At 43.1% G+C, this 12,676-nt stretch overlaps 2 protein-coding genes across 5 annotated transcripts in view; one reads left to right on the top strand and one right to left on the bottom strand.

Moving 5' to 3' along the window:
* Positions 1 to 2,373: 2,373 nt before the first annotated feature.
* Positions 2,374 to 3,774, bottom strand: MRPL51 (mitochondrial ribosomal protein L51). Its single transcript, XM_082742719.1, has 3 exons — positions 3,538 to 3,774; positions 3,343 to 3,453; positions 2,374 to 2,690 (listed from the first exon to the last, which is right to left on the bottom strand). The coding sequence occupies exons 1-3, from the start codon at positions 3,614 to 3,616 to the stop codon at positions 2,494 to 2,496; spliced, it is 387 nt and encodes a 128-aa protein (XP_082598845.1). The 5' UTR covers positions 3,617 to 3,774; the 3' UTR covers positions 2,374 to 2,493.
* A 35-nt stretch (positions 3,775 to 3,809) lies between these two features.
* Positions 3,810 to 12,676, top strand: part of NCAPD2 (non-SMC condensin I complex subunit D2) — a 29,832-nt gene continuing 20,965 nt past the window's right edge. Inside the window, exons 1-3 of one of the 4 annotated variants that reach the window (XM_082742715.1) lie at positions 3,845 to 4,353; positions 4,463 to 4,588; positions 5,392 to 5,541. In XM_082742715.1, coding sequence (XP_082598841.1) covers positions 5,415 to 5,541 — 127 coding nt within the window. In that variant the 5' untranslated portion in view covers positions 3,845 to 4,353; positions 4,463 to 4,588; positions 5,392 to 5,414. Of the gene's footprint in view, positions 4,705 to 5,391; positions 5,542 to 12,676 lie in introns of all 4 variants that reach the window. The other 3 variants (XM_082742714.1, XM_082742716.1, XM_082742717.1) reach the window with 3 other exon arrangements.

Raw genomic sequence — 12,676 nt, 5'->3', positions numbered from 1 at the left:
TGAGATATAATTTGTATCCCATCTAATCCACTCATTTGGTATACAGTGATTTTAAGTGTATTCACAAGGTTGCGCAACCATTACTGCTAACTCCAGAACATTTTTATCATCCCAAAAAAGACCTTATACCTGTCAGCAGTCATCTCTCATTCATCATCCCTTGCCCTGTCCCCTAGCAACAACTAATCTACTTTCTGTCTCTGTGGATTTGTCTATTCTGGACATTTCATATAAATATAAGTCTTTTATGACTGCCTTCTTTATCTCCCATAGTGTTTTCAGGGTTCATCCGTGTTGTTGTATGTATCAATAACTCATTCTTTTTTATGGCTGAATGATACTCCATTGTGTGGATATACATTTTTAAAAAGATTTTATTTATCTGAGAGAGAGAGAGACAAGCAGAGTGAGAGGCATAGGGAGAGAAAGAAGCAGACTCCCCGATGAGTGTGGAACCCAACATAGGACTCCACCCCAGGATCTTGAGATCATGACCTGAGCTGAAGTCAGACTCCCAACCAACTGAGCCACCTACGTATCCACCCCCCATTTTCTTTATTCATCAGTTGATAGAAATTTGCGTTCTTTCTTTTTTGGCTGTTTTGAATAACAATGCTATGAACATTTGTGTACCAGTTTTTGTAGGAACATGTTTTCATTTCTGTTGCGTATATACCCAACAGGTGTGGAATTGCTGGGTCATATGCACCATTGAGCACTCTTCTTTTTCCTGCTTGAAACTTTCTACCACTTCTTCCACTTCTTTCTCCCCTTACTGAAACCCTGTCCTCTTCTAGGAAAACTCTCCTGATTAGGCCAAATACAATCTCTTATCTAGCTCATTTATCTCCATGTCAGAAGTTTCCAAACATGGCTAATGAAAATTACCTGAGGGATTTCAATCAGAATTATTGAAAACTAGAGGAGTAATACTTTGAATAAGTAAATACCTGGAAACAATCTAACTAGCTATCAAAATGGAACTAGTAAAACATTATGGTATAGATGTGAGGATATAAAACAATATCCAAGTTATACTAAGTAAATAAGAAAGGTACTGAATAGTAGTATATAATGCTACTCTTCTCAAAGGACTTATATAGTTAATATAAGCTTGAACATGCACACTGTATGTCCAAAGGACTAAAAAGAATCTTTTAAGAATGGTTGCCTCTGGGGGAAAAAAGAGTGGTCACCTCTGTGAAGGAGCACAAAAAAAGTCTGTTAGAAACTTTTCACTTTATTACACTTCAGTAATTTTAAATTTTACATCATATATAGGATACATTTTTAAAATGTGTCTTAAAAAAACAATCATAGGGACGCCTGGGTGGCTCAGTTCATTGAGCAGCGGCCTTCAGCTTGGGTCATGATCCCGGCGTCCTGGGATTGAGTCCCACCTCGGGCTCCTTGCTTGGCAGGGAGCCTGCTTCTCCCTCTGCCTCTGCCTGCCACTCTGTCTGCCTGTGCTCACTCTCGCTCCTCTCTCTCTGACAAATAAATAAATAAAATCTTAAAAAAAACACACACAATAGATGTGCAAGACTCAGCTCAGCTCTAAAGATCACAAATCTTTGGAGGCAGAGACCAGGCTTTTGAAATTGTGAAACTACCAAGATGATTCTGACGATTAGTCAGGATTAGGATGTAAACCATTTATATGGTCCTTAATGCCTCAGAATGAAGTGTACATGTGAGAATAAATCTTTATTCCCTAACTAGAAAAGCTATTTTCTATTTACAAAATATTTTACAAAAGCTATATTCTATTTACTATTTATTTTCTGTTTAATATTATCTATTACATTTTGTTCTTCCTATAGAAGAGGTACCCAATATTTTTGATGAGAATGCAGAAGCATAATCCCATCTGTTACATTTCCACCAGTGTGAAAGTGTTTTTAAAAACACATTTAACTTAACAGAATTATGAGGTAATCAAAAGTTACCATTTTCAGTACATGAAGGGCTAAATGTCAAAAAGTGCAAATAATAATTTTTATTTTGGGGGGCGCCTGGGTGGCTCAGTGGGTTAAGTCTCTGCCTTCGGCTCAGGTCATGATCTCAGGGTCCTGGAATCGAGTCCCACATCGGGTTCTCTGCTCGGTGGGGAGCCTGCTTCCTCCTCTCTCTCTCTCCCTGCTTGCCTCTCTGCCTACTTGTGATCTCTCTCTGTCAAATAAATAAATAAAATCTTTAAAAATAATAATAATAATTTTTATTTTTTAAAAGCTATAGGTATGGCTAGTCTGCAAAGGGCAGGTGGTTAAGTCCAAACCTAAGACTATAAGACTTATGGATGAGTCAGACTTCATAGTCTACATGACAAAGTAAAAGTTCAACTAGAGTAAAATAAAGTATGAGGATAACAGATTCCAAAGAAGCCCCATTTTATTACAGAGAGCATACAAATTCCTTTCCTTATAAGGAAAAGTACTGTTCCCCTTCTCTGTGTTACAGATGTGCTTCTTCCACAGTTCCCAGGTTTCTCTTCTACCGATACTTTCCATGCCGATTAAAGTGTTTGTAGAGGTAACTGATGCGTTTATTAAGGTTGTGCAGGTCATCAAGGAACATCCTGTTTCCAACCATTCTCTTCTTTCGGATACAACGTTGTAATTCGTTCCCCTTCCAGCCTCGAAGCCATCTGGGGCCCTTGATCAGTTCTTTGGGGTGCCTTTCAAAGTCTCCTGTGTAATATGAGAGAGGGTATTAGTTCCAAGACAAGAGGGAAGCCAGCCTCCACCCGCTAAGCCTTCAGCACAAAATTGCCATTTCCTGACCTACACCTATAGAAAAGACACATTATACCACATGATCAAGAGCACAGCCTCGGGGCGCCTGGGTGGCTCAGTGGGTTAATAAGCCTCTGCCTTCAGTTCAGGTCATGGTCTCAGGGTCCTGGCATCCAGCCCCCCATCGCATAGCACTCTCTGCTCAGCAGGGAGCCTGCTCCCCACACCACTCCCACCCCACCACTCTCTCTTTGCCTGCCTCTATCTGCTTGTGATCTCTCTGTCAAATAAATAAGTGAAATCTTAAAAAAAAAAAAAAAACACACACACACAGTGTCTCTGGAGCCAGTCTGTTCAGGTTGCTGGGGGTTCAAATTTTGCCATTTACTAGCTTTGGGAAAATCACACAATGTCTCTGTGCCTCAGGTTCCTTGGCTGTAAAGTGAAAAAGTTATTCTAAGAAGTAACAGCACCGTACACAACGTAAATAGACACGCACGTGTCTACTCTTACTATTGAGCATGGTACCATTCCTACGCTGGTCCAAAAAAAGTCTTTAAGGTACAACTGCCATTCTGAGATTCTATGCCGCAGAGTCATGTCTTACCCAGAATCCCGATGTTGTCATACACCCCGAACATGGCCCTTTTCTCGTTCCAACGATCAACCACTTTGGGAGGAGGAAGAGTGAGCCTTACATGGAACATTCTAGGAATACCTAGGGATGGGGAAGAAATGGAATGAATATGAGCTGCTTACAAAACAAGCAGTTCTCGGGCATTTTTCTGTATGAGTCACTTACCCAGAGAGAAGCTTATGCAGGCCAAGGGCACCCGGCCCCATAGGACCCTTCCTGCCCCCAAAGAGAGGCTCCCTGCCATTGCTCTCGTCTCTCCCCCACAACAGCGCAGCGTCGCACGTGGCCTTCAAAGAGATGACAGGGACCTTCCGCACTAGCGTCAGAGGGCACTAGACGGAGGGAGCCATCTTGGGCCTCACCCCGCCTCGGCCCCTCCTTCCCCAGCCATAGGCCCCGCCCTCCTGGTTCCAAAGTACGAACCCGGACAAAGTCCCGCCCCGCCCCTCCCCGGTGCTTCCGGTTCGCCCGCAGAAGTCTGGGAGCGTCGGAACGACGGAGCCGCTACTCTCGTGGTTGCCTGGGAGGCCCCCGAACTGAATTTCAAGAAAATTCTCCCTGTCCTGGGTTGTCCCTCAACTGTGAGGGAGATGAAGGTGCAGACCCTGGAACCCCGAGCTTCCTTTTTCTGTGCCTCACAGCGGTTTTGCGCTATAGCTGTTTTTATTACCCCTTTTCTACTGGAGAGGAAATGTAAGGCTCAGAGTGAAGTGACCTGCTGGACGTCACACAGCAGAGGCGATGGCGGAACGTGGACTATTGCCTAAGCCTTCTAAACTCCCGGCTTGGACTTGCCTCCTGTCCTGGGGGGATGATTGAGTGAGCCCTAGCCCAGGGACGCTACCAATTCCCGGTTAGAAGCGGAGGAGAGCCCAGCAGCCGCCAGACGAGGGGAACGGACGCTGGATCCAGACCCCGCCCCTCCGTCCGCAACGCGGCCCGGCTTCCCGCCTCCTGCGGAGTGATTGGCCGGTTTCTGCAGTGAGTGTTGCGATTGGCCTCCTAACGGCCGTTGAGATTTGAACTCCACGTTTGTGGCTTTGCCCGCGCGGCGCCTGGCTCTGAGGCGGGTTTTTGCCTCCTGCTACAGGGGATTGGCCGGTTTCTCTGCCCGCTCGAGAGCTGCGGTACTGATTGGTGCGTATTGTGCACTCCGTCTTTTTCCCTTCATTTCGCCTGGCGACCTGAGTCGGAGGAGCGACGGCTGAGTTCTGAGGTATGGTATTAATGGGCGGCGGGGAATGAGAGACTGGGCATGTTGGGCTCGAGGCAGTATGAGGCGGTATTAGACCGGGTAGGAGAGGCGGGAAGTTCCGTGCGTATATCCTTGGGGTAAGATGTAGTAGAAACAGTACGTTTTACAGATCCGCTATGGAATATGGGCAAATCGCCGAACTTTCTAAGCTTCAATTTCCTCATCTGTAAATTGGGTTATATTACTATGCATTCCTTGATATTAGTATTTGGAGAACTAGATCAGGTATGATGTATTCAAATAGCCCACCAAGTAGGTGACACATTGTAAACAAATATGTATTAAATGTTAATACTCCTATTCTGGGGCGAGGGCACCCACTAACCCATGCTGGCCCACTGTCCTGGCATCGGGTGAGACGGTCTCTGTGTTAAACTTTGTCCATAACAACGGAAATAATAATGCTAACTTGATGCATTGATACACCAATTTACAGCTCTGTAAACATGAGCTGTAAAAATGAGCCCTTGACTCATTTGATCCTCAGAGCAACTTTGTAAAATAATCAGAGATAAGTAACTCCAGCTAAATAACTCCAGAACTGCAGATGCGGTTCACCGGATTATGTGACATGACCAAGTGGCAGAGTCACAACTAGAATTAGATTCTAGTCCAGGGTTGATCTCACGTCTTCTGAGGTAATGTTACCAGCTTGATAGAAGTTTGATATAAGCATCATATATTGAAGGGGCAGGAATAACAGAACCAGATGAAAAGACAGGCCTTAGATATAAACCCTAACCTATTTGCTGTTTGGGTTACAGCCCTGTGAGCCAGTGGGAGAAAGATGTCTCCCCAACTGTATGAGTTTCGTCTGCCTCTATCCCCTGAGGAGTTGTTGAAAAGTGGAGGGGTGAATCAGTATGTTGTGCAAGAGATATTGTCCATCAGAAATCTTCCATCGCAGCTTAGAGGTAAGACCCCCTGCTGCTACTGTGCCTAGCACTTCAAAACAACCATCCCACATGTAATTATATTGTCTGTCTGCTCCACTAAGCTCCATGTGGACAAAGAACATATCTTTCCTAGTCACTGTTTTTTCCTAGCATTGTTTGGGATGTATTATTACATGAAGAATGTACACATTGACCTCCTTTCCTCAATTATTCAATAAACAGTCTGGGTGTATGTGGCTACTCTTTGGACAAAAACTTATTTTTAATCTTTATCTCTTATCATACGCCAAAATTAAGTTTGGGTGGATTTAAAGGTTATAGGAGAAGGTAGCTTTCTCAAAATGAGTGGGACTTGATCTGACCTGTTTTAGGTAAAAAAATTTTAAAGTCTAGATCTCTTGTTTCCAAGAGTGTAGTAATGGGGGAAAACAAACAAACAAACAAACACATACAGCTGCAACACTGAACAGTATATGTACAATGCAGTTATCCATTGAAGCCTAGAGCTGAACAAAGCGATTTATATGTTATCAGTGAGCCTATTAGTGAGTTATCAGGACCCTGGGATCTGACCTGAGCCAGAAGCCAACTGAGCCACCCAGGTGTCCCAGTGCATCATTTTTTAAATAGATAATCACTATTAGAGTTTTGTTGTTGTTGTTTTTATAACAGTTCCATTGTTTTTGGTGTCTAGAACCCTAACTATAAGTTCTGCAAGAACAAATTGTTTAATTTGTTGAACAGGTATTTACTGATGATGCACTGTGTGTCAGGCAGGCACTTTTCTGGGTACTGGAGATACAACAGTGAACAAAACATACAAGTTGAAAAGTTCTTTCTCTCAATGTTCTCAACAAGGAATAAATAAATATGGGATTTGTCAGATGGTTAGAAGTGCCAGGGAGAAATATAAGCAAGATAAACAAGACATGATGTGACACAAGGCGCATGGGTAGCTCAGTTGTTAAGCATCTGCTTTCGGCTAAGGTCATGATCCCAGGGTCCTGGGATCAAGTCCTGAATCAAGCTCCTTGCTTGATGGGGAGCCTGCGTCTCCCTCTCCCTCTGCTGCTTCCCCTGTTTGTACGCTCTCTCACTCTCTCTCTGTCAAATAAATAAATAAAATCTTTAAAAAAAAAATAAAGATAGGGTGTGGCAGAGTAGGAACTGCATTTTATGTTGGATGATTAGAGAAGGATTTCTGATAGGTGACATTTGAGCAGAGGCCTTAAAAGTGAAGAAGTAGGGGTGCCTGGGTGGCTCAGTGGGTTAAAGCCTCTGCCTTTGGCTCAGGTCATGATCTCAGGGTCCTGGGATTGGGCCCCCATCGGGCTCTCTGCTCAGAGGGGAGCCTGCTCCCCCCACCCCCACCTGCCTCTCTGCCTATTTGTGATCTTTGTCTGTCAAATAAATAAATAAAATCTTTAAAAAAAAAAAAAGTGAAGAAGTGAACTATGCCAATTCTCATAGGCATTCTAAGCAGAGACAAAAGCCAGTGCTGAGGATCTGAGGTGGTAAAATGCCAATCTGGTTGGAGTGGAATAAGCTAGGGCAAAAGAGGTCAGGTGAGAAGTGATCCAGATTCCTCTATAGTCATGATCCTCCAAGTGTGGTCTTCAGACTAGCAACATTAGAATCATGATTTAGGAACTTATCAGAAATCCAAGCTCTAACTCAGAACTGCTGAATCAGAAAATCAATTTTTTAAGATACCTAGGTAATTCAGATGCACATTTAAATTGGAGAAGTACTAATCTAGAGTCTTACAGGTCGTGTTAAGGATTTAGCTTCAGTGTGAATGAGTTTGAAAGCCATTGGGTTTTGTGCAGAAGAGTGACATGGTCTGACATTTTAAAAATATCACTGTTGGAGTGCCTGGGTGGCTCAGTGGGTTAAAGCCTCTGCCTTTGACTCAGGTCATGATCTCAAGGTCCTGGGATCGAGCCCCTGCATTGGGCTCCCTGCTCAGCAGGGAGCCTGCTTCCCCCACCCCCCGCCTGCCTCTCTGCCTACTTTTGATCTCTGCCAAATAAATTAAGTAAATAAATATTTTTTTAAAGAATATCACTGTTGTTTTGAATAGAGAGTGTGAATGGCAAGGGAAGAAGGAGGGAGACTGATTGCAAGACTAATACAGTAGTACCAGGTTGCTTGCCTGGGTGATAGCAGTGGAGGTAATTATAAAAAATTAGGTACTGAACAGATGTTGAAAGTCGAGCAAACAAGACTATTAATGGATTGGCTTGAATTTATAGGGTTAGAAAAAGAAGAATCTAGCATGACAGGGCTTTTGGAAGAATGGCGATGCTATTTACTGAAATGGAGAAGAATATAAGAGGAACAGGTTTATTTACTTTTTTAAAAGATTCTTATTTATTTGAGAGACAGAGGGAACAAGTGGGAGGAGGAGCATAGGGAGAAGCAGACTCCCTGCAGAGCAGGAAGCCTGATGTGAGACTGGATCCTAGGACCCTGGGGTCATGACCTGAGCTGAAGGCAGATGCTTAACTGACTGAGGCACCCAGGCGCCTGAGAGGAGCAGGTTTAGTCTGTTGGTTGTAGAGTTCTGGAGTTGGGGGGAGACATGCCATCTGCAGGTATATATTTGGGGTCTGATACTGAGCATGTAGAGGACATTTAAAGCAAGAAACTTGAATGTAGACAGAGATGTAAAGCAACTTAAAAACATAAGATCTGAGACAGTCCAATATGTAGAAGCTGGGAAGATGAGAAGAAAGCAGTAGGAGACACTAACAGCCAGTCATTGAGGGAGAAAGTGAACAGAGGTGCTACCTGGAGGCTAAATGATGAGACTATTTCAAAAAGAAAGGGAGAGCTTGGGACTCCTGGGTGGCTCAGTGGGTTAAAGCCTCTGCCTTTGGCTTAGGTCATGATCCCAGGGTCCTGGAAAGAAAGAAAGGGAGAGCTTACCTGCAAATTAATGACTGGATTTTGCAATGTGGCTATTGCAGTGTTGGGGAAGGCGGTTTCAGAGAAGTGATGGGGCAAAAGCCTAAATGAAAGAGTTTTATGTGAAAATGGGAGGACAGTTTAGATAACTCTGGTTGTTTTGCTTTAATGTGGAACAGAGAAATGGAGTAGTAGTAGATGGAGAGATAGAATTGAGGGAGGATTTTTTGGTAAGATGGGTGGCATTACATGTGTGTGTGTGTGCTGAATGAAAGCACTCAGAGAAAGAAAGGTTGATGGTGCAGGAGGGGAAGAGGATGAGCGTTGGGGCAGTATCTGTAATAGGTAAGAGAGTGTGGGATCCAGTGCACAGTGGGAGGAGATGTTTTTATTAGAGCATGGGACAGTTTATCCGTAGCAGCAGAAGAAAAGGCAGGGTACATGACACAGATGCAGATAGTGCAGGAAGATACAGATCTCGGGGCAACTGGAAATTCTCTTCTTTGTGATTCTATTTTCTCCCTGAAATAGGAGTGAACCCTTTAACTGGAAGGGAGCTGGGAAAGAAGTTCTTAATCTTCTGAGCAAAGGAAAGATAGGAAATAATTGCCTAGAGGAAAGTGAGTAGGCCTGGGAATTTGTAATAGGCTTAGCAAGAAGTACTAAGGGTCCACTTGAGATTGATGGTCATAAGTTTAAAGTGAGAATAGGCGGCATGATTGTGTATTTTTGTCAAGCCATTTTTATTTGTGTGGTTACACGAATGGAGTAAGCAGTCAGTTGTATTTAATCCAGATTTGCCAAGGGAATAAACATGTGAATTTGGGGGACCCGGGGCAGGGAGCCTAACACAGGACTGGATCCCAGGACTTTGGGATCATGACCTGAGCCAAAGGCAGATGCTTAACCAACTGATAGCTCACCCAGGTGCCCGGTGTTGTGAATTTTAATGGAAAAAATTAGACCATAATGTCTAATAATAGGGGTACCTGGCTGAGTCAGTAGAGCATATGACTCTTGATCTCAGTGTCATGAGTTCAAACCCCATGTTGGGCATGAAACCTACCTAAAAAAAAGAAAGAAAGAAACCACAATGCCTAACAATAGAAGAATAGTAAATTAATTAAGATACATGCATTCAGTGGAATATTATGTGACCATTAAAAATTATTTACAAAGGTTTTATGATATGCTTATTGTAATATTAAATTTTAAAAAGCAGAACAGAGAATTAAATATGTGATATGACCTCAAGCAGAAATACTGTGCATACAATATAGATAGATATGTGTGCTTAATATTGTTCTGATTTCTTCGTGGGGATTATCTCAACCTTTACCATCCTGAAAAGCCCTAGAAGTGTGATCTTTTATTACACGCAATTTAGAGAAGAGGAAACAGACTTAGTAAGCTAAGTAGCTTGGCCTGGTAAATGTTCAAGCCAAATGTAAACCTTGACTAGTCTGACTCTAGACTAGATCAGTGGGTAATGCTTCAAAGAATTAAAGAGATATATGGACCAAGAAAATCGCTGATTGTAATGAAAAATGGGTACTTGGGGGGCACCTGGGTGGCTCAGTGGGTTAAAGCCTCTGCCTTCAGCTCTGGTCATGATCCCAGGATCCTGGGATCAAGCCCCGCATCAGGCTCTCTGCTCAGCAGGGAGCCTGCTTCCCTTCCTCTCTCTCTGCCTGCCTCTCTGCCTACTTGTGATCTCTGTCTGTCAAATAAATAAATAAAATCTTAAAAAAAAAAAAAAAAAGAAAGAAAGAAAAAGAAAAATGGGTAGTTGGTAATCTTTGAGAAGAATAGTTGTTATATTGGTAAATCTCAGAAACAGATTTCAGGAAATTGAAAGAGGAGACACAATTTAAAAGGGATATGATAGTAAGGTCAAATGAAAGGTATTGAGCATATTTGTTTTATTTATTTATTATTTTTTTTTAAAATTTTTTATTTTATTTTATTTATTTGACAGAGAGAGATTACAAGTAGGCAGAGAGGCAGGCAGAGAGAGAGAGAGGAGGAAGCAGGCTCCCTGCTGAGCAGAGAGCCCGATGCGGGACTCGATCCCAGGACCCTGAGATCATGACCTGAGCCGAAGGCAGCGGCTTAACCCACTGAGCCACCCAGGCGCCCCTGTTTTATTTATTTTAAAGGGAGGCCTGAGCCTGTTGTCAGGATAAGAGCACATCCTCGACAGGGTAAGAGCAAAGGTGAAAAAGAGGAGATAAATCTTTGGGGCAGTGAGACACATTAGTTTTAGATGAGAGAAACTTTTTTGCCTGAGACTCAAGCAAAGAATGGGAAGATGTTGGGACGCCTGTGTGGCTCAGTTGGTTGGACGACTGCCCTCGGCTCAGGTCATGATCCCGGAGTCCCGGGATCGAGTCCCGCATCAGGCTCCCAGCTCCATGGGGACTCTGCTTCTCTCTCTGACCTTCTCCTCACTCATGTTCTCTCTCACTGTCTCTCTCTCAAATAAATAAATAAAATCTTTAAAAAAAAAAAAAGAATGGGAAGATGTTGATAGAGGGGCTTGTTGACAGGGGAGCAGGATAAGTGAGAACCTGTGCTTTGGGTTTTGTTCTTTTTGATGAAGTGGAAAACCGTCATCTACTAAAGTCAGAGAGGCGTAGGGTAAGAAGTATAAAGGAAGAGGAGAATGTGTTATTATTATAGAGCTAAGGAGGCTGTAAGAACTGGAGGAATAAGACAGCTTATTTAAAAATTACAGAAAAAGAAAAAATAATAAAATAAAAATTACAGAAAAGAGGCTTGTGGGTGGCTCAGATGGTTAAACATCACCTTCAGCTCAGGTCATGATTCCAGGTTCCTGGGATCAAGCCCCACATCAGGCTTCCTGCTCAGTGTGGAGTCTGCTTCTCCTTCTCCCTCTCCCTGCTTGTGCGCTCTCTATCCCTGTCAAATAAATAAAATCTTAAAAAAAAAAAAAAAATCACAGCGTATTTATATATAGTTGGACGTCCTAACACTACAGTGAATCAGGTCAGTGACAGCAGCGATACTTAGAGTACAAGATTCTGGTTTTACTTTCAAGGCAAACCAATTTAGTATTGGAGAAAAGGGGAATTCTTTCTTCCCCTTCCTCAGAAAGAGTTTGGTGTACAACTTGCTTCAAAACCTAATTCCAGGGATGCCTGGGTGGCTCAGTTGGTTAAGCCGCTGCCTTCGGCTCGGGTCATGATCCCAAGGTCCTGGGATCGAGTCCTGCATCGGGCTCCTTGCTTGGCAGGGAGCCTGCTTCTCTTGCTGCCTCTACCTGCCTCTCTGCCTGCCTGTGTGTACTCTCTCTCTCTATCTCTGGCAAATAAATAAAATCTTTAAAAAAAAAAAAAAAACCCTAATCCCCATACTGCCTTGCCACTCCTACATGTTGTAAGACATAATTCGACTCTACTCCCCTTGATACTGAAGTATTTATCTAGAAACAATACGATCAGGGTGAAAAGAGCACTGGACCTGAGAATCAAAAGACCCTGTGTTTTCAAAATGTAATAAAAAGTGGTAACAAGTGCCACTTTCCTAAGGGGCCTGGGAGAAGAATGAGGCACAAACAAGTCAGCTGTAAGAGAGAGAGAGCAGGGGAAGACAGCTGGAAGGCCTGTAGCTGGAGCAACTCCTCAGTCTGGCATTTATTAGACACAAGGTAACGACAAGAAGAAAAGAAGGTTATACAATAGCCATAGGCCTAGTAGGGAAACAAGAAGGAATGTGAGTCCTATATTGGTTACAAGTCTTAGTCTTAGAGGTAAACAAGAAGAGGAGTAAGGTGTGTCTGGTCCAGCAGCCTGGATTTGTAGTTGAGCAGATGCACTTACAGGGATTACCTTAACAGGAGGCTTTCTCTGACCTATGGGAGACTACTAAAAATGGAAGCCAGACAGCCTTCTGCCGTGAATGGGGCAGGGATTCCCAGCTGCTTGGCTTCCACTGACATGTATCATCCTCTCCACCAGAGGCCTGCTGCTAGTACAGGTTTTTCTCAGGGTCATCTTTAAGCATGCTTGCATGACCAGTACAACTCTTCATTAGTTAGTTATATTTTAAGCAGTATATTATTCTGAGGGACAATTACAAACAAGTATGTTACAAGTGTCTGACATAATCACATTACAAAGTAGGGAAGAAAAGAACTAACCTACATAACTGAAGACCAGTAGTAGTTTGACTATATACTCTGGAAAGAAGAACTTAACACAATTATTATAATCTAAGTTAG

The sequence above is a fragment of the Mustela nivalis genome (genome assembly GCF_964662115.1).
Source record: "Mustela nivalis genome assembly, chromosome: 7".
In the NCBI taxonomy this organism is placed as follows: Eukaryota; Metazoa; Chordata; class Mammalia; order Carnivora; family Mustelidae; genus Mustela; species Mustela nivalis.
Note: the sequence above shows the minus strand (reverse complement) of the source record. Positions and strands in the feature narration are given on the sequence as shown.